The sequence below is a fragment of the Hyla sarda genome, chromosome 1, assembly GCF_029499605.1.
Source record: "Hyla sarda isolate aHylSar1 chromosome 1, aHylSar1.hap1, whole genome shotgun sequence".
NCBI lineage: Eukaryota > Metazoa > Chordata > Amphibia > Anura > Hylidae > Hyla > Hyla sarda.
In genome coordinates this window covers 243860396-243887950 of record NC_079189.1, presented here as the reverse complement: position 1 = coordinate 243887950, position 27555 = coordinate 243860396, and the positions used below count along the sequence as shown (strand labels likewise).

At 39.3% G+C, this 27555-nt stretch overlaps 1 protein-coding gene across 3 annotated transcripts in view; it reads left to right on the top strand.

The window, feature by feature from the left end:
- Positions 1-27555, top strand: part of LOC130367421 (fibrillin-2-like) — a 231953-nt gene that overhangs the window by 169523 nt on the left and 34875 nt on the right. For 2 of the 3 annotated variants that reach the window (XM_056569845.1, XM_056569840.1), the window contains exons 7-22: positions 2172-2369; positions 9447-9572; positions 11150-11275; positions 17897-18049; positions 18371-18583; positions 19175-19318; positions 19737-19856; positions 20595-20720; positions 22216-22338; positions 23507-23782; positions 24005-24058; positions 24150-24275; positions 24387-24512; positions 24739-24858; positions 25186-25323; positions 25414-25464. In XM_056569845.1, the coding sequence (XP_056425820.1) occupies positions 2172-2369; positions 9447-9572; positions 11150-11275; positions 17897-18049; positions 18371-18583; positions 19175-19318; positions 19737-19856; positions 20595-20720; positions 22216-22338; positions 23507-23782; positions 24005-24058; positions 24150-24275; positions 24387-24512; positions 24739-24858; positions 25186-25323; positions 25414-25464 (2220 nt within the window). Of the gene's footprint in view, positions 1-2171; positions 2370-9446; positions 9573-11149; positions 11276-17896; positions 18050-18370; positions 18584-19174; positions 19319-19736; positions 19857-20380; positions 20458-20594; positions 20721-22215; positions 22339-23506; positions 23783-24004; positions 24059-24149; positions 24276-24386; positions 24513-24738; positions 24859-25185; positions 25324-25413; positions 25465-27555 lie in introns of those variants that run through there. The other variant, XM_056569847.1, reaches the window with a different exon arrangement.

Here is a 27555-nt window from a genome sequence, read left to right as displayed (position 1 = left end):
CCTATACTTATTTTTTCAATGGCATGAGCTCAGCTTTAGAGACTGATTGAAGTGGAGGAGGGGAACTGTTAGGGAATCGCTCTGCTTCTACATCTGGGATATTTTACTACCCAATTAATACAGTCCTGGGAATTGCTACCATGGAGAACTGATAGCAGGAAAGCACAACAACCCCCTCCCCTTTAGTTTTCTCCAGGGCTTTTCCTGCTTAGACTAACTCCTTTCCGTGAAGTTCTTATAAGACAAGAGGAACTGCATTGCTAGACATATACAACAAATGAAATGTCTTAACAGCCACTTAAAATTCCTTTCTCTTGATTAAGGGGGAAAATAAAAATATATATGAGACATACCAGTTACTTGCATTTATATCTTTTCCTATTCATTAAATTACTAGTGTTTTTGTTGGATTAAGTCCATGGGCTTTGGAAAGTGTTGGCATTAAAGATGGAGTAACATGGTATCAGATAGGAGATATAACTGTTTGCTTTATGCACTCTGTAAGGAAAACTTTTTTCCATCTTACAACACATTAACCAAATGCAATGTAAATGTTCTTCTCTTTTACACTTTCTGGAAGGTTTACTTGTCAAGATATACATGTCTGTTCTTTACACAGTATATGTATACTGTATGATCTCAGCTGTACCTCACATTCTCCACTTACAAAATCAATTTTAATATTTCACATTGTGGCTTTTAGTCCTGTTTTAATGTGGACTAGAGCATTTCAAAATGTTCTCCATCATTCTGCATTATATACCCCATAATGGTGCAGTTAAAACAAAATGTTAGAAATATTTGCTAATTTACTGAAAAGTAAAAACTTAAATATTGTATTGACCTAAGAATTCAGACCCTTTGCTCAATACTTAGCTGAAGCACCTTTTGCATCTATTAAAGGGGTACTCCGTAACCTTGCTGTCGGAGCTCCACTTTCCAGCGTCCGGAAGTTCTTGTTCCGGACGATGTGTGTGCGGGCTTCCGTGTTCAGGGCCGCCACTCGTGACCTCATGCCCGCCCCCTTGTGATGTCACGCCCCCTTCCCATTGACTTCGATTGAAGGGGTGGGCGTGAGGTCATGTGGGGGTGGGCGTGACGTCACGTTTTGGCGGCCCTGAACACGGAAGCACGCACACACATTGTCCGGAACAAGAACTTCCGGACGCTGGAAGCGGAGCTCTGACAGCAAGGTAACAGAGGTAACGGAGAACCCCTTTAAAGCCTTAAGATTTGGGGATGTAGTTGATAAGCAGTGCCTGTATTCCTTCAGATATGATGCTCAGATGTGATGGTCAGCCAAAAAAGTTGAATTTGGGTTAAGTCAGAGCAGAGAATCTTGTATATCACAGTCCATAAGTCTTTTAGGTGCTTTTTTTGCAAACTCCAGGGGGGATTTCATGTGTCTTTTACTGAGGAGAGGCTTCTTTCTGGCAACTCTGCATTAAAGCCCAGATTGGTGAAGTGTTGCAGTGACGGTTGACCATCTGGAAGTTTCTGCCTTTTGCGTACAGGAAATTTGGAGCTCAGTTACATAACTATTGAGTTCTCTTATAACGGTTCTTCTCTCCCAATTTGTTAGTTTGGTGGAGTAGCCACTTAAGTAGAGTCTTGGTTGTTTCAAACTTCTTATGTCTGAGAATTATGGAAGTCACTGTGCTCTTAGGAACTTTCAGTACATCAGAGATTTTTGTACCCTTCTTCAGATCTGAACGATCTCCAAGAGATCTACAGGTAGTTCCTTCCACCTCATGGTTTTTGCTCTGATATGCATTGTCAGCTGAGAGACCTTATATGGACAGCTGTGTGTCTTTCTAAATCACTTCCAAACAACTGAACTTACCATAGGTGACTCCTGTCAATATTTAGGAACCTCTTAAAGATGATCAAGAGAAATGGGAGGCCTCCAGAGTTAAATTTAAAATGTCATAGCAAAGGTTTTGAATACTTATGTCCATGTAAAATATTAGTTTTTTCTTTTTAATAAATTTGCAAACATTTTTAACATTCTGTTTTCACTTTGTCCTTATGGAGTATTGAGTGCAGAATGATTGGAAAACAAGGCCACAACAAAACAAAACATGAAAAAAGTGAAAAGGTCTGAAAATGTTCTAAATGCATTGTAGATGTTGGACCAAATATCAATGCTGTTGTCTTTTCTGTTTTTTCAGATTACCGAACTGGACCATGTTTCACCCAAATCAGCAACCAAATGTGTCAAGGACAGCTTAGTGGTATTGTGTGCACCAAGACATTGTGCTGTGCTACTATTGGCCGTGCCTGGGGCCATCCATGTGAAATGTGTCCTGCTCAACCACACCCATGCCGTAGAGGTTTCATTCCAAATATCCGAACTGGAGCCTGCCAAGGTAGGGGCCAAATATGACATACTACCAAATCTAATAAATCATTTTGACAGAGCTTGTTAAAATAGGAAACATGAGCTGTGATTGGTTCATATGGGCAAATCTAAGCCAGTCCAAGATTGATAGATGTGTACCATAGTTGGTATCATCATTACAGTGATATTTTAAAATTGTAATTGAGATAGATGGGCCCTTTTATTAGGTCGTACATCTGTGGGATCCATTATATAATATATGCTCTGTTTACATCAGCTTCTTGGCCACCATGACAAACTTCACATTTTTTGGCAACAAGAACAATACTGCAGATAACAAAATTCCTGACATAAAAAGGCAATGGAAACCCAACAGTATGGGACACAGTGTCAGTGCATATTCTTATACTTATGACTTAATTTATAACAGACAAGGCAAGAGAAGTCAAACAAGAAATACATGAGTTAATGGTGTTTTTCCAAACAGAACAGGAACGTTTCTGATTTACTGTGATTTTAAGCAAACCCATGTGAAACCACAAACTTTGAGGATGTCTAAGAAAAATATGTAGTTAATTGCTCCGCTAATCAAAGTAAATTGAGTGTTGTTTAGAGTTCTCCTTCCCCCTCCTACTGAGAGGCAGGAATGGTCAATAGTCACACGCCTGGAATGCAAGGAAGACTACATCTAAAAGACTTGCTTTTACCAGACAAAAAACAAGACAGCACCAGTCATATTCTTATGTAGATAAATTTTAAAATACTTGTATAGAAAGACCAACAGTAAAATAAATGTTACCATAAATGATGCATGCTTTAGACCATATAACAAGAAAATGAAACAAAATATTTTTTCTTTTGTAATATGGAACTTAAAGGGGTACTCCACTGGAAAACATTTTTTTTAATCAACTGGTGCCAGAAAGTTAAACAGATATGTAAATTACTTCTATTTAAAAATCTTAATCCTTCCAGTACTTATCAGCTGCTATGTGCTTCCCAGGGGAAGTTATTTTCTTTTTTGAATTACCTTTCTGTCTGACCACAGTGCTCTCTGCTGACACCTCTGTCCATTTAAGGAACTGTCCAGAGTACAAGCAAATCCTCACAGCAAGCCTATCCAGTTCTGGAAAGTTCCGAAAATTGACAGAGGTGTCAGCAGAGAGCACTGTGGTCAGACAGAAAGGAAATGAAAAAAAGAAAAGAACTTCCTTTGGGGTATACAGTAGCTGATAAGTACTAGAAGGATTAAGAATTTTAAATAGAAGTAATTAACAAATCTGTTTAACTTTCTGGCACCAGTTGATTTAAAAAAAAAAAAAGTTTTCCAGTAAAGTACCCCTTTAAGTTTATGTTAAACATTTTTTTTAAAGATTTATTAGTGATGTATTTTTCTAGTTTTCCATTTAATTATCTACATTTAAAATCATCCTAAAATCTTGCAGTTTTCATTCTGACCACGAAGCCTAAAACTAAGCTGTTCTGTCTGTGATAATAAGGAGGATACTGCAGGAAAGGTGACACCAGTAGATAGAGAATACAATGGGAGCTCAACCTCCCCCTCCTTTAGAATGACCTTTGTACAGGTCACAGAGGTCATAGACCATGTTTAAAAACCTGTGCCACACAAAAAATGGGGTCTAGAGATGTGTCCAGGTCCATTGGCCTTGCTGAAAAGCGTATGAAAAGCGTATTTCTAAATAGCTATGCAGTGCACAAGGATTTCTGCCGAAATAATTAAAGGTGTACTCCGGCCTTAAGACATCTTATTCCCTATCCAAATGATCTTGCATGCGGCACCCCATTACAATCAGTCCCTGGAGCATGTTCGCTCCGGGTCTGATTACTGGCCATCACGGGGCCGGAGCTTTGTGACGTCATGGCCCCGCCCCCCTTGTGACATCACTTTCCGCCCCCTCAATGCAAGCCTATGTGAGGGGCGTGGTAGCTGCCACGCCCCCTCCCATAGGCTTGCATTTAGGGGGCGGAGCGTGACATCACACGGGGTGGGGCCGTGATGTCACAATGCTCTTGCCCCATGATCGCCAGTAATCAGACCCGGAGCGAACATGCTCCAGGGACTGATTGTAACAGGGTGCCGCGTGCAAGATCACGGGGGTCCCCAGCGGCGGGATCCCCGTGATCAGGTATCTTATCCCCTATTCTTTGGATAGGGGATAAGGTGTCTTAGCGCCAGAGTATCCCTTTAGCATGAGCCTGTAAATTTGAGTTTCACCATTGCAGAAATTCTGCAGTCTGCATGGTGTCGCAGAATCACATTGAAGACCTTTATGTACTGTAAATGTGGCCTTAGAGTATGTTCACATATGCGTGTTTTACTGCAGAATTTCTGCCGAAATTGTGTTACAAAAGCTAACACCTAACTGTCAGGCTCGGAATAGTAATTCTTGGCCTAAATCTAGAATGTTTTCTCATCTTATTTGTGATGGCTAATAGATATTTAAAGTTAAAGTAGGTGCAACACATTAAAGATGTAATTTCACATGAAAATCATACATACTTATAGATCCCCCTCCTTTTTGGTTGTCTCAATTTAAATGACTTTGCCATTTGATGTAAAAGAGCTTATTTTTCCTGTGCAGATGGACCTTTACTTTGCAATTACTTGAAGGTGATGAAAATCACACCTGAACCTATAATGTCAATGTCATGCCTTGTGCACCTTTTAGACACACTTTATAGAGGAATAGACATTTCTAGGAACATTTCAGCAATTAATAAAACATTTCAGTATCAGATAATTAGACATTTAAGAAATACGACTCCAATGTTCCCACACTTTAGCATAACTTTAAGCTATAGTTAAAGCTAAAGTAGTCTTTAAGAAAAATTATCATTGATTACATGAAATATTGCATAACAAATACTAACCCATATAGGAAGGTTTACATAGAATAGTAATACACCAGATTAATTGATTTACAGGCACATTAGTTGGTGTGTACCAATGTATAACCTTGAATGTAGATAGTGTAGGAGGTATAGGGTTAAATATATTCTAGAACCATCCAGGACTGACTTATAGTAGGATAGGTATATGTAACTTTTTACCAACTAAAATCAAGTAATTAGAATTATGTACCGTATTTTCCGGCGTATAAGACAACCCCCAACTTTTAAATATAGAGTTTGGGATATAATAACTGGATAAGACTACCCCTCTACCGTGATACAGTACCTTACCATTGTTTCCCCACACTAGGTTCTCAGCATAGTTCCCCCCACATTAGGTAGGCAGCATAGTTCCCCCCACATTAGGTTGTCAGGTTAGTTCTCCCACATTAGGTTGTAGTTCCCCCACATTAGGTAGACAGTATAGTTCCCCCCATATTAGGCTGGCAATATAGTTCCCCCCACATAGGTTGTAGTTCCTCCACATTAGGTTGGCGGTATAGTTCCCCCCACATTAGGCTGGCAGTATAGTTCCCCCACATTAGGTTGTAGTTCCCCCACACTAAGCTGTAGTTCCACCACATTAGGTTGGCAGTATAGTTCCCACCACATTAGGTTGTAGTTCCCCCACGTTAGGTGGGCAGTATAGTTCCCCCCACATTAGGTTGTCAGCACATTAGGTTGTCAGTATTGTTCCTCCCACATTAGGTTCGCAGTATAGTTCCCTCACATTAGGTTTTAGTTCCCCCACATTAGTTTGGCAGTATAGTTCCCCCAACATTAGGTTGTAGTTCCCCCACATTAGCTTGGTGGTATAGTTCCCCCCACATTAGGCTGGCAGTATAGTTCCCCCCACATTTGGTTGTAGTCCCCCCCCCCCCCATTAGGTTGTATTTCACCCACATTAGTTTGGTAGTATAGTTTCCCCCACATTAGGTAGGAAGTGGACCCCACAGACATACAGCCTTGAGCCATATACAGTGTATGGCTGTAGGCTATATGGCTGTGTACTGCCCCACTTCAGTGCTCCGTCCACCGCTCCTCCGGTCCAGGGTCACGATCTACTGCTATGGCCTATAGGCCATAGCAGTAGGTCCCGGGATTGGAGGAGCAGTGGTCGGAGCACCGAAGATGACGTGCTGGTAACTTACCATGCCCGCGTGTCCTCGCTGCTTCACTCCGTTCTGCTCTGCTGTTGCTATGGGATGTCAGTGATATCCCTGCGTGCACTACCTCCAGGCGGCCCCTGCGTTCTTAACGTTAACGCGGGGCTGCAGAAAAGTAACCGGGACGTCCTTGTGTCCTGAAAAGATCTTTCGGGACACAGGGATGTCCCGAATGTGACGGGGGAAATTAATCTCGGCCGGGATGCCCGGGGTATGGATAATCAATACCCCGGGCATCCTGGCCAACTGCAGCGCCCGGTGTATAAGACGACACCTGGCGTATAAGACGACACCCGACTTTTGAGGACATATTACGGGTTTAAAAAGTCATCTTATACGCTAGTAAATTTTTATGAAGATAATTTGTGAAGTTAGCAATGCCACCAAACTAATTGTGCCACAAATCGTGCCCCCCCACCTTGTGCTTTTATACAGTAATGTCCCCCCCTTTGTTTAGCTCCAGTTGTAGTTTTCTTTTGTGCCCCTAAGACATTGGGTAGGTAGTCCCTCCCATTTTGTAGATAGGTAGACCCCCCATATAATAGACATATAGGCCCCCATTAGAAAGTTTAGTAGAAAAGTAAGTAAACATTAGGTAGAAAGGTAGGTATCTGCCTTATATTGCCCTTTTAAACCAATATCACCATAAGGTAGGCCCCATATTAGGTGAGTAGATAGGTAGGCCTTCCTAAAGTTGATAGCCCCCAAATGAAGTAAGGAGGACGCCCCCCCCCCCCCCCTTATTAGGTACGATGCATTAGGTTCTAGAGCACCACTTTAAAAAATTGTATTTTTCAGTCAGTTTTAATTGTTTTTGATTGTAGCCATTTTGTATCCTATTGCACAACACAACATCGGTTAAGATTTTTGGATCAGAGACATTGTCACAGACGTTCCTGACTTATAGGCCCCTTTATGTTTATGTAAAGGAATCTGTTGCTGCCAAAATACTTTTACAAGTTTACATATTTTCAATTCACAAATGGGCATAGCAGTCGAAGAAGGTCAGACACGTTCTCAATCAGAATGGAAACAAGCAGTTGTTAGCAATTACATTTTCCAGCATTTGTGGGAATTTTTTATTTTTTTTGTACTGTATCATTTTTTAACTCCATGTAGTTTGATTTGGAAATTATAAAGTGATGTGGTTCAGTAGCACATTTAAACATAGTGGCTATTAAGTTTGGCAAGGCAGAACATTTTGTAATCTCAAAGAGCGAGAAGGGAAATGCTCAGTCCTAACATGGAATCCCAGGCTTAGGGAATTCATGACACTGGCACAGCAAATTTACCTAGTAGTTTGAGGTGAGAAGGACACCAGTAAAGTTTTCACATACTTTATTTAGATTTCATACAAAGCTTAGTGAGGTGACTAGATAACTGCAGTTAGTTTGAAGACATATTTTCATTGTTATTTTAGTAGCTGTTGCGCTTTTATTACTCTTGGAAATCCTGATATGTTTGGCCTTTATTAAAGGGGTACTCCGGCCCTAAGACATCTTATCCCCTATCCAAAGGATAGGGGATAAGATATCTCATCGCAGGGGTTCCACCGCTGGGGACCCCCGCTATCTTGCATGCAGCACCCACATCTGGGGGATTGCACGCAGCGCTGCAGCCTCGAAGTCTGCCAGGTCATGACTACGGGGCCGGAGTATCGTGACATCATGTCTCCGCCCCGCGTGATGTCACATGAGGGCGGAGTCTTGACATCACGATACTCCGGCCCTGTAGTCGTGACCGGCAGACTCCAAGGCTGCAGCGCTGCGTGCAATCCCCCAGAGGTGGGTACTGCATGCGAGATAGCAGGGGTCCCCAGCGGCGGGGCCCCCGCGATCAGACATCTATCCTTTGGATATGGGATAAGATGTCTTAGGGCCAGAGTACCCCTTTAAATACTGTAATTGGAATTATATTTTTTGACTAATATTACCCACACACTGTTGTTATTTTTCGAAGAAATACTGACAATAGTTTAGGATATAGATTTTTCAATTTTGTAGTAACAGTGATTCCTTGAATGAAGCCCTGGGACAATGAGGACCTCGCATAGTACAGAAAGTCTTGAGCATCATAAAACCATGTTAGTAGTTAATGAGTACACACTGCCTTCATTTTCTAGAGGAAGGTTACAAACAGAGAAGGCTTTGTGTAAAAAGCAGCCAATATTTGGCTGAGGTTGTAATCCAAAACTTAATCCTGCTGGTGTTCTCCACATCTGGTTATATTCAACTGTTCCAAATGCACTGGTCCTCAGATCCTGTGTAAAACCAAATTCAACAATTGCATATTTGGAAGAAAATGTCTAGTTTCTCAATTTATTTTTACTTTAGTCTTTTGATTCCCTCCAACAAACATTTTATTTTGGCTGCAGAGAAGGACCATATCTAATTGTGTCTCTAGTACAATGAATTCTAAAGCACACAAACTAAAGACTCACCAGTCTAATGGCACTTTTCAAATCTCTAAACCAAAACCCGAAGTTACATGGTTATGTCCCTTTCTGTTTTGCCTATTTCAAAGTTAGAATACTCAGATTGTATACCATGGTTATATACAGTAGGCACGATTGCATAATGCATTATTGAAAAGAGTTGATTTTCAAACACTCTCTTTTTTTCCGATTTTCAAACACCTTTTTGGGGGAATTCAGAGTTAATAGAGGGGTTGTTCCCTATTCAGGACCTCTATCTGCTGTAAAGAGTTTCAAAGGAAGTATTTTGCTCTGCCAAACCCAGCACGTCCATGCATTACACATCTCATTTAATGCAAACCATGCAATGCTTCATTTCCCCTGTGGTGGCACTGCAGCAGACTTAAGCATTTACTGCTGGGTTTCCTTAGAGATTCCAGCAGCAGGAACCCCTTTGATCATCAGGGAGTCCTCCAAACAAATAATTAATTGTCCAAAGGAAACAACCCTCTCATGTGGACCCCTTAATCATACTGTATAAGGTGTCATTTGTTTCATGGATTAATTACATTAGTGCATTTACTTTAACAAAATCTGTTCATTTTTTTTGCAGATGTTGATGAATGTCAAGCTATCCCTGGTCTGTGCCAAGGTGGTAACTGTATCAACACAGTGGGATCCTATGAGTGTAAATGCCCAGCTGGACACAAACAGAGTGAGACCTCACAGAAGTGTGAAGGTAACACATTTCCAGTTGAAATTGCTTTGCACTTACGCATTGTGATTTTTGTATGAATGATACACTAGTGCCAATTCTCCATGGTTATAAACATAAACATAAATAAATACAGTGCATACACACGCATACTCACACTGTGGTGCCCTCATACATTTATTTGAACATTATTCCTGAGGGAATAGTTTTACTGTATAAGTTATAACTCATTCTTAGACCAACTCTACACTGAGTATATAGTTTATTTTCTTAATTTAACTTTATGTTTGCTCTTCTCTCCAGCTTAGAACATGTGATGTAAACTAACCATATTTTATGTAACATGTGATGCAAACTAACCATGAGAAGATACATTATGCATCATTTTAAATACAGTTCTATATACTCTACAATGGTTATACTTTCATGATACATTAAAATAGTGAGGGTGGAAAACGGTTCGGCAAAACAAAGACCCAAGACATTGGCCCTCATTTACTTAGAAAATCGGGTTGTAAGTCTATCTTGCTTTCTTACCTGACTGCTTTTTTCCCCTGGTATTTATTATTATGTCGCATCCTGTTTGTCGCACGTGGGTTTTGTTGGTTTTGGTTTCCAACTCCTCTTAGTTGTCTGGAAAAAATCCACAACAATTCAACATATTTGGGTTGGAAACCTTTATAAATACGTGGGAAAGCTCAGAAATGTCGGGTTACGCCCCTTTTTCGGGTTTGGGAGAATCCACATCGGGTCCGTCGGGAAAAATTTTTGCATCGTGTCGCAGAAAGGCGCACGATGTCTGCGACATGTCGCAGACAAAGATCCACCAAAGATCCACCAAAGATCCACAAAACAAGTCGGGTTTAGAATAGTAAATGAGGGCTATTGTATACACAATCCCACTCCTATCCCTAGCAAGCACTACACCAGCCCAACCCCAAAAATTACTAGTTTTGTGGAAAGCTCATCGTGTCTCCCTTAACTGTTGTGGAAGCACATGCAACACTTGATCTTTCCTTTTTCTATGTCTTAAATGTATTGATACCACAGACCTGACTTTTCATCTCTTAGAATAATATTAGTTTTTCATGGCCCCTTGTACTGATTTATCGTGAAGCTCACATATTAGAAGGCACTCTATCTAAAATAAGCAGACATATGTGTTGCGTCCTTGATAGATAAAACCATTGGTCCTGGCTACTGAAAACTGTTTTTCCCATTTGATGGGAAGAAGCTATGAGCAACTTAATGACTTGGCAGCTTTTCAGAGCCTGGTTGATCTAGGAAACAGAAAGTGGTATCCATGCTAGACGGCCATAAAACACGTCTGCCTCACACACAAAGATTTGTCTGAATGTCTGATCTCACTACTAACCCTTTTGCTGCCAACAGGAACTTATTGTGCCGCTAATGTACTGTGACTTATACAGATATCCTAGAGTTAGCCTCACACCTATAGACTGTAGGGATCATTGAGTTTGGGATTTTGATCAATGTTTCTTGTTCATAAATATTACTACCAGATGATCAAAGTTATACAAGTATGTATTTTATATACATATGCCAAATACTGTAACTTATATTGTATATACTTTTTACAGATATTGATGAATGCAGCACAATTCCTAATATTTGTGATGGTGGGGAGTGCACCAACACTGCTGGAAGCTATGTCTGCATATGTCCGAGAGGATTTACCACGAGTCTGGATGGGTCACGCTGCATTGGTAAGATAGGTAGAAGGAACTTTGCTCTTGATAAAACTCTCTTTTAACAAGGGTTTGTTCAGGTTTTTCCTGGCAGGTAGTATAAAAAGCAACCAGCAAAGGTGCTTTAGAAATTCACAGTTGTATTTTGTTAGGGATGGTCACCCAATTGTCCTGAAGACCTTCTTTGATGGCATTCCAGCTCCACTTACAAATTGTGCTCGCAATACACTCCTCACAGTTGTTTGTTCTGTTGTGATCCAGGCGAGTAGGGATGATTGTGCACAGACCGACTGTTGGCTCCAAGCCGCATTGAACAGTAGAAGCAAATAGTCTTTACTCCAGGATCTCTTCCATAAATTCTATACCTGACTGGCAAGTATTAGAAATTCAGTCACGATAGGTTGCATTTTTCAGTAGTATCTAGTAACACCAAAACATTGTTTTTTATGAAGAACTGAACATCTTGGCGTACTGCACCATGCAACCTGTCAGTAAATACATTTTTAATGTGTTGCCAATAAGGTGTGGATTTTATGGCGTAAAGACAATTTTTTTTACTTATTCCAGCTCATACAGGCATTTTGCTTGGCTATCATCAGTAGTAGTTCGTTTTGTGGTATTTGAGTTAAATAATTATATAAAAATATGTCTAATATAAGATGCCAATATATTTTAGTTATCTGATGAACATTTGTACAACTTATCCTATGGTAATAAAGAAAATCCAAAATACCCAATCATTCTTTCTCCTGACATCTGCCATTGGGGGATATTTTAGAGACACCCTTATACATTAGACAGTTAATTGGTCTTGGGAAAGTAGGTACATTTAGCCAAATTTTATATAATGTGTCTGGGCTCCTGAGAACTGTCTTCTGGAAAGACAATGCATAAAAGAGGTAACAAATAGAGACTTGAAACCACGGCCACACATGGTTTCATATGTCGGCTTGATGACTTCTTTTAATGAAGAAGTCTCTGAACAAAGAGTCTTGGCAGTCACAGGTATTAGTGAGACACAGTATGGCCAGCTTTGGGGAAAATATGTTTTTATATGTTAAATATCTGCCAAGGCAAGTCAATGCACATATCTTGTATGTCTTTGAATACAAGTAAAGCAGTCATTCTGATGTATTGTGTCAACATGCTAGTCTTTCAAAAACCACCAGAGACCTAATGTTTGAAATATGAAAGCACTTGTTGACAGGGGATTTGCCACTCGTGAATGGACATGTTTTCTGCATAGACAGCCTCTTTTATTGTGTAGATGATCTATTAGTGATAACCTACCTATAAATGCACTTTGTGTTTATGTGTTTTCAACTGCACATGCAGCATAGACCACAAGAAAACTATGTTGTTGTACCTTAAAATTAGGAGCTTCTTTAAGCAGTTGATATGACTTTGTACATAGGTTAAAAAGAAAAAATGTTTCTTGTCCTGGATAATGCATTTAAAACTAAAATTGAAGCAACTTCACAATAAGTCTTAGCTAAACATTTCTCACTGTTTTATGTCTACAGCTCCTATGCAGACTTATTGGTCCCCACAGTAACAAATTGCAAAAAATCCTTGTGTAACATTGTGCCTGATCCTGCACTCATATTTCCTTTCATATGTCCCTTATTGCATGCCACCAGTAGGTGCTTGTCCGAAATCCGATGTCCCTTATGATAGGCCGGATGTTTGTTCACATGGTAAATGGGGCTTATCAACATTTAGTGAATCCACAATTTTTTCTGTACTTATTCTGGGAAAACAAATGTCATTAAATAAAATAATTCTCTTTCATTTATTTGATATGTTTCATAAAGCCAGAATGTTTTGCCATTAACTATAGTGTTTCATGTCATATTCGGACTTTGTAAATATGCTTTGATGTAAAAAACGGGGTGATCATCCTGTAAGTGCGGAGATTCCATAATTTTTGAAAGGGAATGTTGGATCGAAGGACTCTATTACATGGAGAAATTATCAGCCGGACATGCAAATAGGGCCAGCGATCAGCTGACAAAAGAGTGTTTGCTGATCTCTTCTTTCTGACCTGCTACAAAAAAATATATTCCTTTGTCCGCACCACTCACCTTGGAATAAGGGATGTGCGGCCAATGAATAACGAAAGCAGAGGGCTGCACGAATGATCATTGGATTGTTCATACACCTCTCATTTAAAGTTCTTGGATTATAGGATCTTGCTTAAAGGGAGCAAAGAAAAGACACACATGTCTAAAAAAAGAATACACAGTCAACTACAGCAATAAAACAGAGCAAACATGAGATTGCCCGCAGACAACTGTAAAAAGTATCCTTTAATGGCTTCTCCATGGGGGATTTATGGTTATCAAGTTTATTAACTAGCCCTGTTGTAATGCTCTGCTGAAAATACTTTATAAACAGCATTTAATGCAACCATGCGGGTTAACAGTAGAATGTTCCTATGAAGATGTGCAGCTCAATACTACTGTAAATAAACTACTATTACTAATAAGTCTTCGTGATACCAAGATTTTTTTATAGGTGTACATTGGACTGAACTAAGAGATAGTATATCATTGTACACAAAAGACGATTAACAAAAATTCAGAAAAAGGAAGACTAAACTTAAAACAATGATTAAAAATGATTAGTACATTGTGTCTGACCGTGGAACAATTGAAAACCCCCATTGCAATTATTTCCAATTACACCTAAAACATGTCACTGCTCTGGCAGCTCATGATGCTTTGAGCAGTTGGGAGCAGGATTAATCCTGACCTTTACCCATAATAATTTATTGTTAAAATACAAGAAGGAAAGAGCGATACTTCCCGCAGATTACTTTCTGCAAATGTAAGCACAAAGCTCCATGATGTCTTCTGGTTAATACAAGGACAAGGCCAGCTGGATGTGACCTCAGAGGCCATTATAAGGAAAAATAAATACTTTATTCTAACTGGATATTGAGAAAATAGTACTTATGTAGGGATTTGTATTCAAGACAGCATGTCAGTTTTTCCATACTGTAGTAATGATAGCCTATCCACCCAATGGAACCTCCACCAATCAGTTGAATGAAGGGAGTACTTGTGCAATTGCTGTGGCCTCTACGCTGTTTATGAGGCAAAGCTCCACAAATATAAATGAGGCTGTACCTAGTATTGCAACAATTAATATTTGCTGCTTAATCCTTCCAGTACTTATCAGCTGCTGTATTCTCCACAGGAAGTTCTTTTCTTTTTCAATTTCTGTCTGACCACAGTGTTCTTTGCTGACACCTCTGTCCATGTCAGGAACTGTCCAGAGCAGGAGCAAATCCCCATAGCAAACCTATCCTGCTCTGGATGTTCCTGACATGGACAGAAGTTTCAGCAGAGAGCACTGTGGTCAGACAGATTTTTATATAGAAGTAATTTACAAATCTGTTTAAAGGGATACTCCACTGCCCCAGCGTTAGGAACATTTTGTTCCGAATGCTGAGTTTTTGCGGCGGGGGTTGTGATGTCACTTCCACGCCCCTCGTGATGTCACGCAAACCCCCCTCAATGCAAGTCAATGGGAGGGGCGTGGCAGCCTCCACGCCCCATCCCATAGACTTGAATTGAGGGGGCATGGCATAATGTCACAAGGGGCGTGGAAGTGACATCACGACCCCCACAGCCTGCACCAACCGATCGGAACAAAATGTTCCAAATGCTGGGGCAGTAAAGTACCCCTTCAACTTTCTGGCACCAGTTGAATTGCAAAAATTTTTTTACATCATAATGCCCCTTTTAAAGCATTACTGTCATAGAAACAACTTTTTAAATGTCGATCAGAAATGTTAAAGTTGTTGATCGTTGAGTCTCACTCCTGAGATTTGCTGCGACAGTGAGATGTAAGCATGCAGCATTGTGTTCCGCTCCCTGGCCAGCCGAGAGATCCGTCCATTTCTCTGAACAGATAAATAACTCATGAAATTACTCACAGCAATCTCAGGAGTGAGACCCAGTGCGATCTACAACTTATAATGTGTCTGATGATCGACATGTAAAAAGTTGTTTTTAATGGCAATAACACTTTAAAAGGAGTTCAGTACAAGTCTTTAGTTCACAATCCCGGCAGTAGCCATGGTGTTGTCACAGTAGACTACCAATTTAGACTACCCATTTCCCGCAGTGGAAATATGTGGTGAGCAGAAGTCTGAAAGATTTCCTTACACTGTGCTGATGCCTGCCATTAGATATCCGCACAGAGTAAGTTAATGGAGCAGGGGGCACAGCTGGTACATACCAAATTAGTGTCTGCCCGTATGTTTCCTTGTGCAGCCAGGAGAGGAACCGGAGGAAAGATTTGTTGTTTTTTGTTATTCCCCCACTAATGCTAGGTTTACCCTATAGGGCCCCAGAAAGTCCTAGCAGACCTCAGTATACTGTAGATATCCATCATGGAAGGGATGCAGTCCTTAGGTTTTATAGCGATTATGGAAATTGCCTTCTGTAAATGGAAGTTATTTTAAGCTTTACCTTTCTAAAATTTGCTTTTGCAAGGAATCTCAAATGCCCTTCCTCCGTTTTTGTTAAATATCCTCATGTAGATTATCCAGCTTCCACTGCTTATGGTAAAAAAGGAACTTTGCCTCATGTCACAAGCACAGAAATAGCATAAATGTTTCATATGATGAAGCCGTCCTGTTTTTTCTTACACCTTCTTTAACACCTGGTCCCTATTAAAATGTTTCCCTGTCTACATATCCCACACCTCAGTGGCAGCAGGGGCATACCAGATGGTGACTGCATTCCATACGCCTATTAAATTCCTCATATCCTAAGCTTTTCCCTTGAGAAAATAAGAATGCATGTCCATCATCATAATTATTCCATGATTTTGAATATAAGTAAATTATACTTTCTTCTATACTTTCTATATGTTCTTTCATGGAAGATACACTGAAACTGCTGCGAGTACTGGTCTGCTCTTCAACTGGGAGTTGTAGTTTTGCTATATCTGAAGGGCCACAGCTTGGAGACCACTGGTCTAGAGACTACGGAAGTGATTTTATGTGTCAAGGACACTTTGAAGACAATGCCCTCATCACCATTTCCTACTGTACACATTTACATGCTAAGACACTATTTACAAATGTGAGCAGTTTAGATTTGCTTTATAGTCTAGTATCTCTCTTAATAGTTAGAAATGAGCCAACTCATTTTACTACATTTGACCCCCCCAAAAAAGTAGTTGTCGACCATCACTGTGTCTCCATATTTTGATCTTTAAACTCTAGATACATGTGTGGTAGAGGATATGCAAAGGGAAAATGGAATTACCCTAGGAACAGATGGCATAAACAACTTGTATTTGTGATGCCAGGGCATGGTTTATCCTCAATACCACCCGAAGGGATACCGCTGGATCCTGGGCTAGGCACAGGGGCAATAATGACTCCGACATCAAGTTATGGATAACAGTAGTTTTACTCAGGGTAGACAGATGGTAAAGTCTATACAGTTTAGCCAGGGCCCAAGGAGGTGACCAGTGACCCAGAGACCTTAAGGGCTTGTTGGGACTTGTAGTAGTTAGGGTCAATTTAATACAGGCCACGTTGACTTGACAAATGGTGACTGTGACTTACTTGACTGATGACTGACAATACTGAGACTGTGGCTTACTTGTAGCTGCTTGTGGCTGTAGAATGGACTTGAGGCCTCTTATGACTCTGGACACTCTCTAGGACTCGAATTGACCTCAGCAAAGACTTGTAAGGAAAGAGAGAGCTAACTCCACCCAGTGTTTATATGGGGAGACCAGCAGGGAGCCCATAGGTCCCCCCATGGATTACCTGGTCACTGGTACCTCCTGGGTAACAATCACATGACAAGTCATATGGTAAACAGTCTTAAAGTGACAACGCTTTCTGAATACATTACATGGTATAATACATTAGAAACATATTTACACGGGGGGACAGATGCAAGGGGGCCCAGGGGACACTGTAGGGAGGCCATCTGACAGGGCAGCAAGGGTACGGGGTAACATCTCCAGTACTGGGCCACCACACATGACTTTAGGTTAGTGTAAATTGAGTACCTTTGGCTATTTCTATACAATGGAAAGCAATTGAAGGAAGCTTGAGCAAACAATGGACTAAAATGGGTAGTAAGAGTTTGTCGCTCCCATAAATATTGTTAGAGTAAAAAGTTTTACTTTAAGGATTGATGTAAGGAATAGCCATAAAAATTCCCTAATATACCCAATGCTCCTATATGTATCCTATATGTACTCCTATTACCACAAGTTGGAGCAAATTCTGCAAACTGTGGAGTATGAGCAGTTATCCAATAGTGTCTACATCTCTTTGCAGCAAATACAACTGACAGATTCCCTTTAAGCCCTATAAATAGTTGCCAGTACTCTCTCAATGGTAAGAAGTGGCTGTATTCATGGCAGTCAGCACAGCCCCTCTTCTTTTTCCATTTATAGAATACAGTCACTATTAAGGTTTTCTTTATCTCTTAAACCTCTGATTTAAATCACATATAAAAGGGGTTATGTAAGTTGGAGTATGCAGTGTTTCCTCATAATACCATGGCCTCCGGTTACGACATTTACATAATAATTTGGAACCACAATAAAAGTTGTAAAACAATTGACTAAATAGTGACTCCATGCATCCTTTATCAGATCAGAGGGCTGGAAGCTGTTTCTCTGCCTTAATCGGGGGCCGATGTGCTGGAGAACTTCCTGGTCAATACACAAAAGGACAGTGTTGCTGTGATACTGGACGATGCTGGGCCTTAGGTCAAACCCCTGAGATGTGTCCAGTCAGAGGGAGTGGTAAGTTCTGTAGTTTTTAAGAATTTTGAAATGAGAGTCTCAGAAATGTAGATGGTTGTAATAAGTCCAAAAGTCTGTGAGACTGGACTATAGAAAATAATAAGATAACTGTCCAGTTGTAGACTGGGTGCCATAAACTAGAGAAGTCAAATGAGCTAGTACATTTCTAGTTCACTTTCTTCTCATCTATTTGTGTCATTTTAAAACAATTGAAATATTTAGGTATCCTGTTTAAAAAATTAAAAATTAAGCAATGATTTAATGTTTTCATTTTAAATGTACTTGCATGAACAACATACAACACTGTGTAATGTTTTACAGATGAATATAGAAGACTTTGCATTGAAAGCCTGCCTCTAGGACCTGCATATCCAGGAACCTATCCTATTGGCCCTGGTGGCATTGGACCAGGTGGAATTGGGCCAGGAATTATCGGACCTGGTGGAGTCGGACCAGGAGGTATTGGCCCTAATGGGATTGGACCTAATGGACGTGGAACAATATCAGGATTACCCAGTGTGGGCACAGATATTGGTAAGACACAACTTTAGAAGAAAAGGTTGTTAATCAGAAAATCTGTTGGCTAGCCATAAAGCTCTAAAAACAATATTTAATTAACTAGGCAAAGTGCCAATTGTAAAGGGAAGTCAGCATCAGTTTAATGCTTACAGAACCACGGGCAGCATAAAACACTGAAAGGTTCCCTCTGTACAGTGATGTATGATTCACTTTGAAACACCTCAGTATTTTAAAGGATTTATAGTTCTAAAGCTGACTGAAAATGGGGCTTCATTGGGGAGGTCTCCGGCTACTTCTCCCTGTCCTACCAGTCTTGATTGACAGATCTCTCCCTATTAAAGTATAGGGAGAGATTTTTCAGTCAAGGCTGCCCTGGTGGCAAAAATATATTCTATATTTATTCTACTTTACAATAAGCTTATTTTCAGCTGGTTCCTACAAGATATTTTAAAACAAAATGAGACATAAATAATAACAAATGCGTAAAAAAAAGTATGTGCAAAGTAGAAACAATGCATGAATTAGAAGTTCCAACATCTTACCTACAGGAACATAAAAATAAACACTAAAACACTGTTTTTTGTGTAATCCCATTCACTATATTAGGAACGGCAACACTGAACCAGACTGGAGATATTTGTAAACACTTTACCAATTTGTGCCAGAATGGACGTTGTATTCCCACACCATCTAGTTATCGATGTGAATGTAATATGGGTTATAAACAAGACAGCCGACTGGAATGTATAGGTAAGTAAAAGAAATTAAGAAAATATCAGAGTAGATACACAGCAGTTTTTCATGAAAAATTCCTGTATGAAGATTTCAAGAAAAATATATCAATTTTATAACTAAGGATTGGATTGTAAATATATGTTATGGTTCCATTAGGAAATGATTGTGTATTAATATTCCCCCTTGCATAAAGTGGGGTTTTTATACAGACAGGAACTTGCTAAATCTTTATTATATAAGTGAAAAAAGAAGTGAAGCAAAGTTCAGACTAGATTAAACAATAGAAGAATGAAACAAATTACCCTTTTATTGTATTTTTTTGTATTTTATGAGGGTACTTTGAGAAAAATCTAAAATCTTCATTAAAAAAAATCCTACAATTTTTAATATCCAAAATATTCTTTAAATTTAACGCAAAATCGTTTGCCTGTAGATGTCGATGAGTGTGCCAGCAGCCCATGCATTCATGGAGACTGTGTTAACACACAAGGATCATACCACTGTAGATGTCATGAAGGATTTCAGAGCAACCCCACCAAACAAGCATGCATTGGTAGGTGACATTTGATTCTATTATTTGTCAGCATATAATATGTATATGAACAGTGCCTGTAAAATGCAAAATGAACAACTTTTCTAACTTATTTACTCACTCTGCATGGCTTCTTCTTTTACGATTGTTTGCTTATTAGACATTGGTGAGAGTCAGCCTATAGATTACTAAATATGAATATTTACTTTTTAAGACTGTACTGCAAAAAACGGAAAATAAAATAGACAACAGTGGCTTCCTCATGTTTAAATGTTAGTATATGCTCATCACGATATCCCACGTGCTATCCACTCCCCTGGTTAGGTTCTGCTGAACAAGGCACAACTTGCTTTAGCCATGTGTATATTTACAGACTTTATTGTGGATAAAACACATAATGTACAGTAAAAACCACAATAAACATGTACAACTCAAAAACACATTTTGTGTCCAAGCAGGACACTTTGTCAGGTAGTATTCTAACAGTGCATTACACGGCAGTTAAATACAGTTGTCTAAGGAAATGCTCGGAAGTCCAAAGAGGTATTTCCATTACATAAGGGTTCTGTTTAACATAACTTTATATATGCATATACAAGCATGGCAGCTCAAAGTAAAAAATGTAATCTGTATTGATTTATGAATCATTTAAGAGTGTCAAGTACTGTCTATATGTCAAAATAGACACTTTATAAGACTGGCGCATGGATTTATGTACATGTTATATACATGTTTGAACCTGACTTTCAATCTTTTCAGATATTGATGAATGTATCATGAATGGAGTGATGTGCCGAAATGGCCGTTGTGTGAACACAGAGGGCAGTTTTCAGTGTATCTGCAATGCTGGATTTGAGACTACTCCAGATGGAAAGAACTGTGTGGGTGAGTTGGTCAGCACTATTTCTTGTAGTATTTATGATAGCGTGCAGCATAGTCTATTATATGTAAGAAACCTTCTTATCCACACTCCCTGCCCACTGTGCGACAGTCCCATCCTATCCAGGGCAGAAAAAATCTAAATCAACATGGAAAAGGATGGTAGGAGGGAGACAGGTACAAGAGTCAAGCTCCAGGAGAGTACATATAGGTCCATATTACAAGGCAGCAGGTGTAGCCAAGGTAACTAGCAGAGGTTTAAAAGCTCATCAATATCCCAGTGGTAATAACATGGGTAACATGGGAAGCTGGCCCCAACTCTGATTGGCCCAGTGCCTCTGAATTGCTAACCAATCCTGCTGTTAGCAGGGCTAGTCACTATAGCCACAGAGGTTTGCTTATCTAGCTACATCTCATAGGGCACACTAAAGAATGTAGAGAAGACACAGGCAGTAAAAGTTAGGATAATTGTACAATTCTGCAGCTAATCATCACATAGACTCACCTACTATATTACTGCATTCCTGGTCTCTTAGATAAGTTAAAATGATCTGTAAACCAGTACTATGTGCATGGAGGGACATAGAGAAGTACAAAGAGGGTGAGTCTGGGTGGGGAGGGTAGGGGTCTGAGAGCTGCCAAGAGGGATCTAATAGGTGTTTATGTAATCCTATATTTCTTATGTTTTACATACCTGTTGCCATAGCATACTTACATACATAATATACATTCCATATATATCTGACCCCTTTCAAGTGCCAGTATCAGACCGACACAGATGCACAAAATGCACCTGTGGTTTACCACCAACCTGCTAACCCACCAGTCACTACATGGGAGCTATGAGGTTTCATCTGAATTAGAAGAGCCTTAACTAATAGGTAGTGATGTATGAACCTGGTGGCCAACTTGGGGCTCCTCAAGTTTAAGTGTCTAGCTTCTATTAGTATTTTATATGTATATCTCTGTATATCTCATTTATTTTAATATAAGTAGGCCACTGTGCTTTAGAAAAGATATAACAACCTTCCTTATCTGTGAACTAAATGAGTGTGATATGGCCACAATCCTGATGAACATAATTGAAAGTTCAGGGGACTTGACTATTTGCCTGTATGGGCGGCCTTCTCTACAAGTTTATCTTGAAAGCTTGATTTCATGAGAGCTCCCATGCTGCAGCTTACTAAATCATTATGCTTAAATCCATGAGATATTTCTTTACATCTCACAAATCTTTGTCCTGTTGTTATAAGCTTACATTACACATCTATTAGGGTCCCTGAGGTTGCCAATAAAACAAGTTTAAATTGACATCTTTATTGTGAACTAGGCTCAATGTCATTTAAAATTACACGGTATTGCTAATGAAATTCCTGGGTCATAAGTTAGCTTATTTGTCTGTAACAGTACAGATAAAGTAAATATACAACATAAGGATAAATAAAAGGAAAACTGATTAGGCTTTTGTGTGGTCCACCAGCTGACACAATTTTTCCCACAGATCACGATGAGTGTGCAACTACAAATATGTGCTTAAATGGAATGTGTATTAATGAGGACGGCAGCTTTAAGTGCATCTGCAAGCCAGGTTTTGTATTGGCACCAAATGGACGGTACTGTGTTGGTAAGAAGTGATTATATACTTACTATGCTACTGAATATGAATCTGTTCTTAATATGTACTGTCTAGCGTGTGAGGCCGCAGAGCAGGAATGTCAAAGAGCTGCACCATTCCATCTTACTCTCATGACCATTATATGTACACCAAATGACACCATTTTAGATATGAAAGTTAAGGGCCCCTTATATATTAGACAAGTGTTGGCTAAACCCACTGCGCAGTGCATTCATGCATTTGGAGGCATTGGGCGGATAGCTGTTGATCAAACGAGCGTTCAGCCAACAGCTATTATATATATATATATATATATATATAGACATTACACAAGTACCAATCATGGTAACTGGCACATGTGCAGCGTGTCCTTTTAGGTCGTTTTAATTATAAAACGTGCTCACATCTTAGGCTGGACATTGGTACACACCTGCATTTCTTTGCCTACCTTCTAGTCATGTGGATGCTAAATGGAGTCAAATTCACTATTTGTCCTAATTTTATTGTGATTGGAAGATATATATATATATATATATATATATATATATATATATATATATATCCCAAATAGATGCATTTGACAGTCACCCACTGACAAAGGGTATCTGAAACGCACGTCAGGGTTTTTATGCTTTAGCACATTGCTCTGTTTATTATCATCATTTGTAGGAACGTGGTGTCAGATTTTGAGTAAGAGAAATATAATAGCCATCTTCAAAGGGGGCTGAGAGCCTAATGATGGTCCAAGATTACACCTAACATTCAGGAATTTAATGGATTCAGAAGAAATCACTGAGCTTGGTTTTCTGCAAATGTGAACAGGATTATTGCTATGAGATTTCATATGTAAATAAGACTTGTCCGTTATCCGCATAAAGGCTGCAATGAGCTATAAATCCTCAGCCAGCAAAAAAAATCTTGTTTAAGCATGTTGCTGATATTTTCTTAGCTTATCTATAAATTGATAGCTTGATTTTTACCTTTTGTATTCCTTAAAGAAGAGAACAAGTCTTAAAGAGGAAATAGTCATACATACATATAACCTTTCCAGTCTAATATATATGTTAATGTGACTGTCCAGTTTATGATGTCACATTATGTGACATCCATTTTGTAGATTTATTACTTAATAATTGTGCACATTCCAACAAATGACTGAGATCTGGTATGTTTTTAGATGTGGATGAATGCCAGACACCAGGAATCTGTATGAACGGGCGCTGTATTAACACAGAGGGATCCTTCCGTTGTGAGTGCTTGGGTGGATTGACCATTGGAATTGACGGACGAGTTTGTGTAGACACCCACATGCGCAGTACTTGTTATGGTGGTATTAAAAAGGGAACTTGTGCCCGTCCCTTCCCTGGTGCTGTTACCAAATCTGAGTGTTGCTGTGCAAATCCTGACCATGGATTTGGTGAACCTTGCCAGCCTTGCCCTGCTAAAAACTCTGGTGAGTATAGTATTTTAGACAGTACTCTTCATCAAATTTGAATTAGTTCTATTCATCTTCTTTTCCATATGTTCAGCAAATTTACAGGTTTAGGTATATTGTACTGTGAACTATGATAATACTATCTGTTAGTGTTTATTGTTTGAGTAAATTAAGAAACAGTGACAACTCCTTAGGCATCTAAGGAACATTACCTCTAATGCACTCTTCCACTCGTTACAGCTGAATTTCAGGCTCTTTGCAGCAGTGGTATTGGCATAACTGCAGATGGCAGAGGTAAGACATATCTTCTATGTCTGATATATCAATATGTTCAATGCAATCCTATACAGACTATTCATTTTATTTCATCTTTTTTTTTACTCAGATATTAATGAATGTGCCTTGAACTCTGAAATCTGCCCCAACGGCATCTGTGAAAATTTGCGTGGCAGCTATCGTTGTATCTGTAGTGTGGGCTATGAATCAGACGCAAGTGGGAAGAACTGTGTCGGTATGTTCACTGTATTGCATTCCATAATTCGCTATTCATAATCTACAGTAACATATGTTATTGTTTGATGGCTCCCAAGAGTAGACATTGAGTTATTACTCTCAATTGCAGATGTCGATGAATGTGCAGTGAACCGTCTGCTTTGTGACAACGGCTTGTGTCGTAACACTCCTGGAAGCTACACCTGCACATGCCCCAAGGGTTATGTCTTCAAGCCTGAGTCTGAGACCTGTGAAGGTAGGAATACATTTTAAAGGCAATTTTAGTTACTATAGGGCTTTTCTTACAGTATATAACATTTTGCATTATATGCAAACTCCTTTAGATGTAAACTTAGTTTACAGTATTTCAGCACCTTGCTTTGAATTAACTACATCATTATTGACTATTTCTAGCTGGATGATGACCTTCGTTTACCTTGACAACTTATCCCTTATTTGGGTTTACTGCTTCTTATTTTCAGATATTAATGAATGTGCATCCAACCCCTGTGTCAATGGCGTCTGCAGGAACAATGCTGGTTCTTTTGTGTGCGAGTGCTCATTCGGAAGCAAACTGGATTCCACTGGAACTATTTGTGTGGGTGAGTGCTATTAGGATTCCTCTGGCTTCAGGGAGGTCACTGTTTAAGTATTTAAGAAAAATATGACATAGATTAATTGTAAGCTTGTGTGATATAATACTTATACTTGAGTATGAACTTTCTTTTGGTTTTGTTTTTTTGGATTTCATTTAGCTTATTTTTATGATAGTTAGCAGTCTTATATTTCATACATCAAAAATGATTATGAAGATGATTTCTATTCTATTGCATGCATATATGGAAACTCTATTTTAATTATTAAATACCAATTCATGAAGTGACTTTATACAATAATTAATTTGCATGTTTCTTCTCTATACAATTCAGATAGCATGAAAGGAACTTGTTGGTTGAACCTCCAAGATGGTAGATGTGAAGTCAACATTAATGGAGCCACTTTGAAATCTGAATGCTGTTCAACATTAGGAGCTGCTTGGGGAAGCCCTTGTGAACGTTGTGAAATTGGTAATCCTCATACTAATAACTATATATTTAATGAATGAATATGGAAACATAACTAGCTATATAACTAATGGATCTTTGCATTTTATTTAGATCCTGCCTGTCCCAGAGGTTACTCCAGGAAGAAGGGGGTTGCATGTGAAGGTATAATCTGTTTATCTTAAAAGATATACACGTTTATTAAATTCTTGTCAAAGCAGATGTATCACTATGGTTTGTTGTCTGTGTAGTCATCCTTAGGATCACACAATTACACTGATCAGCCATAAAATGACACCAGGTAAAGTGAATAACATTGATTATCCTGTGGCAATGGTGTCTGTCAAAGGGTGGGATACGGTATATTGGGCAGCTAGTTAACAGTCAGTTTTTGGGTTCATGTGTTGGATGCAGGGAAACTGGGCATGCAGAAGAATCTAAGCAACTTTGCCCAAAACAAAATATAATTGGCATGCAGTGGTTTTTACCTACCAAAAGTTGTCCAAGGATAGACAACTAGTGAACTTTTTATAGTTTGTAAAAGGCTCCAAGCTTGCTGACCAGTGAGAGTGCTGATTCCCCTGTACACCTCTTAAAGTGCCCATAATAGGCATATGAACATCACAACTGGACCATGGAATAGTTGAAGAAGGTGACTTGGTCTGATGAATTACATTTGGTTTTGTTGGGTTGTGCCCCTTACCATGGGGAAAAGATGGCACCAGAAGCACTATGGAAAGGAAGGAAATCACCAGAGGCATTATGATATGCTGCAGAGTGTTCTGCTTGAAAACCTTGGATCCTGGCATTCATGTGAATGTTCATTTGACATGTATTATATGTACTGTAAACCAAGTACACCCCTCTTCTTTAATGACAGTGGCCACTCTTAGAAGAATAACGGCCCTGCCACGATGCAATTTTTCTTCTCAGGAATGCTTAGAGGAGCATGGCAAAGAGATCAAGGTGTTGAATTGGCCTCTTAATAACCCATATCTTTACCCAATTAAGCATCCATGGCATGTTCTGAAAAAACTAATCTGATCTATGGAAGCACCACTCCGCAATTTACAGGGCTGAAACAATGTGCTGCTAAGGTTTTGGTACCAAGTGCAACAGGACACATTCAGAGGCCCTGTGAAGTCAATGCCTCAATGTGTCAGAGCTGTTTTGTAGATAAAAGGGACCTACACAATATTAGACATGTAGTTTTAATTCTGTGGTTGATCAGTCTATATTATTAATGATATGTATATTATGTGAATATAATGCTGTCTACTTTATAAAAAGTGTTACAGTGTTGTCCTGTGTGTTTGAACAATTGCCTATATCCAGTATCAAACCTCCATCTGCGCAAAATGTGTGTACACCAACTTTTGTGTGCTTGTTCAATCACTTTATTGCACACAAAACATATATAAGTTTGGAGGTCAAAAAAGACAAATAATATAGAACGAGAAAAGAGGTGCCATAAAACATAACATTTAATTGGTAATCACTAAAATCCACCAAAAATCAGTACTGTGCTTTAGACACCGATGTGCGAACCAGCACGCCACAGCCGAGAAACTCTCTGCGTCCTGCCACTGTAGGACGTCTTTGTTTGTTGACCGCAGCTTCATACAACTGTCTGGGCTGTATCACACCTGGGTATTGGTAACAAGTATATTACTCCAACATCTCTTATATGTTTCTTTAAGTGTCCTGATATGCGGTATCTGGGAGCATATACTTGGAGGTTATCTGTATGCAACTTGACCCATGGTGCTATATACTAAGTAAGGCCTTTGATCAGTGTAGATATGTATTTTACCTTTGTTCTATATACATTTAGTGGTAGCTATCTGGCATATATAAAAAAAAGTATTTAGTCAGCCACCATTTCTGCAAGTTCTCCCACTTAAAAAGATGAGAGAGGCCTGTAATTTTCATCATAGGTATACCTCATCTATGAGACAAAATGGGGGGAAAGAATACAGGAAATCACATTGTAGGATTTCTAATGAATTAATTGGTAAATTTCTCGGTAAAATATGTATTTGGTCACCTACAAACAAGCAAGATTTCTGGCTTCTTTAACTTCTTCTTTAAGAGTCTCCTCTGTCCTCCACTATTTACCTGTATTAATGGCACCTGTTTGAACTTGTTATCAGTATAAAAGACACCTGTTCACATCCTCAAACAGTCACACTCCAATCTCGACTATGGCCAAGACCAAAGAGCTGTCAAAGGAGACCAGAAAAAAAATTGGTGACC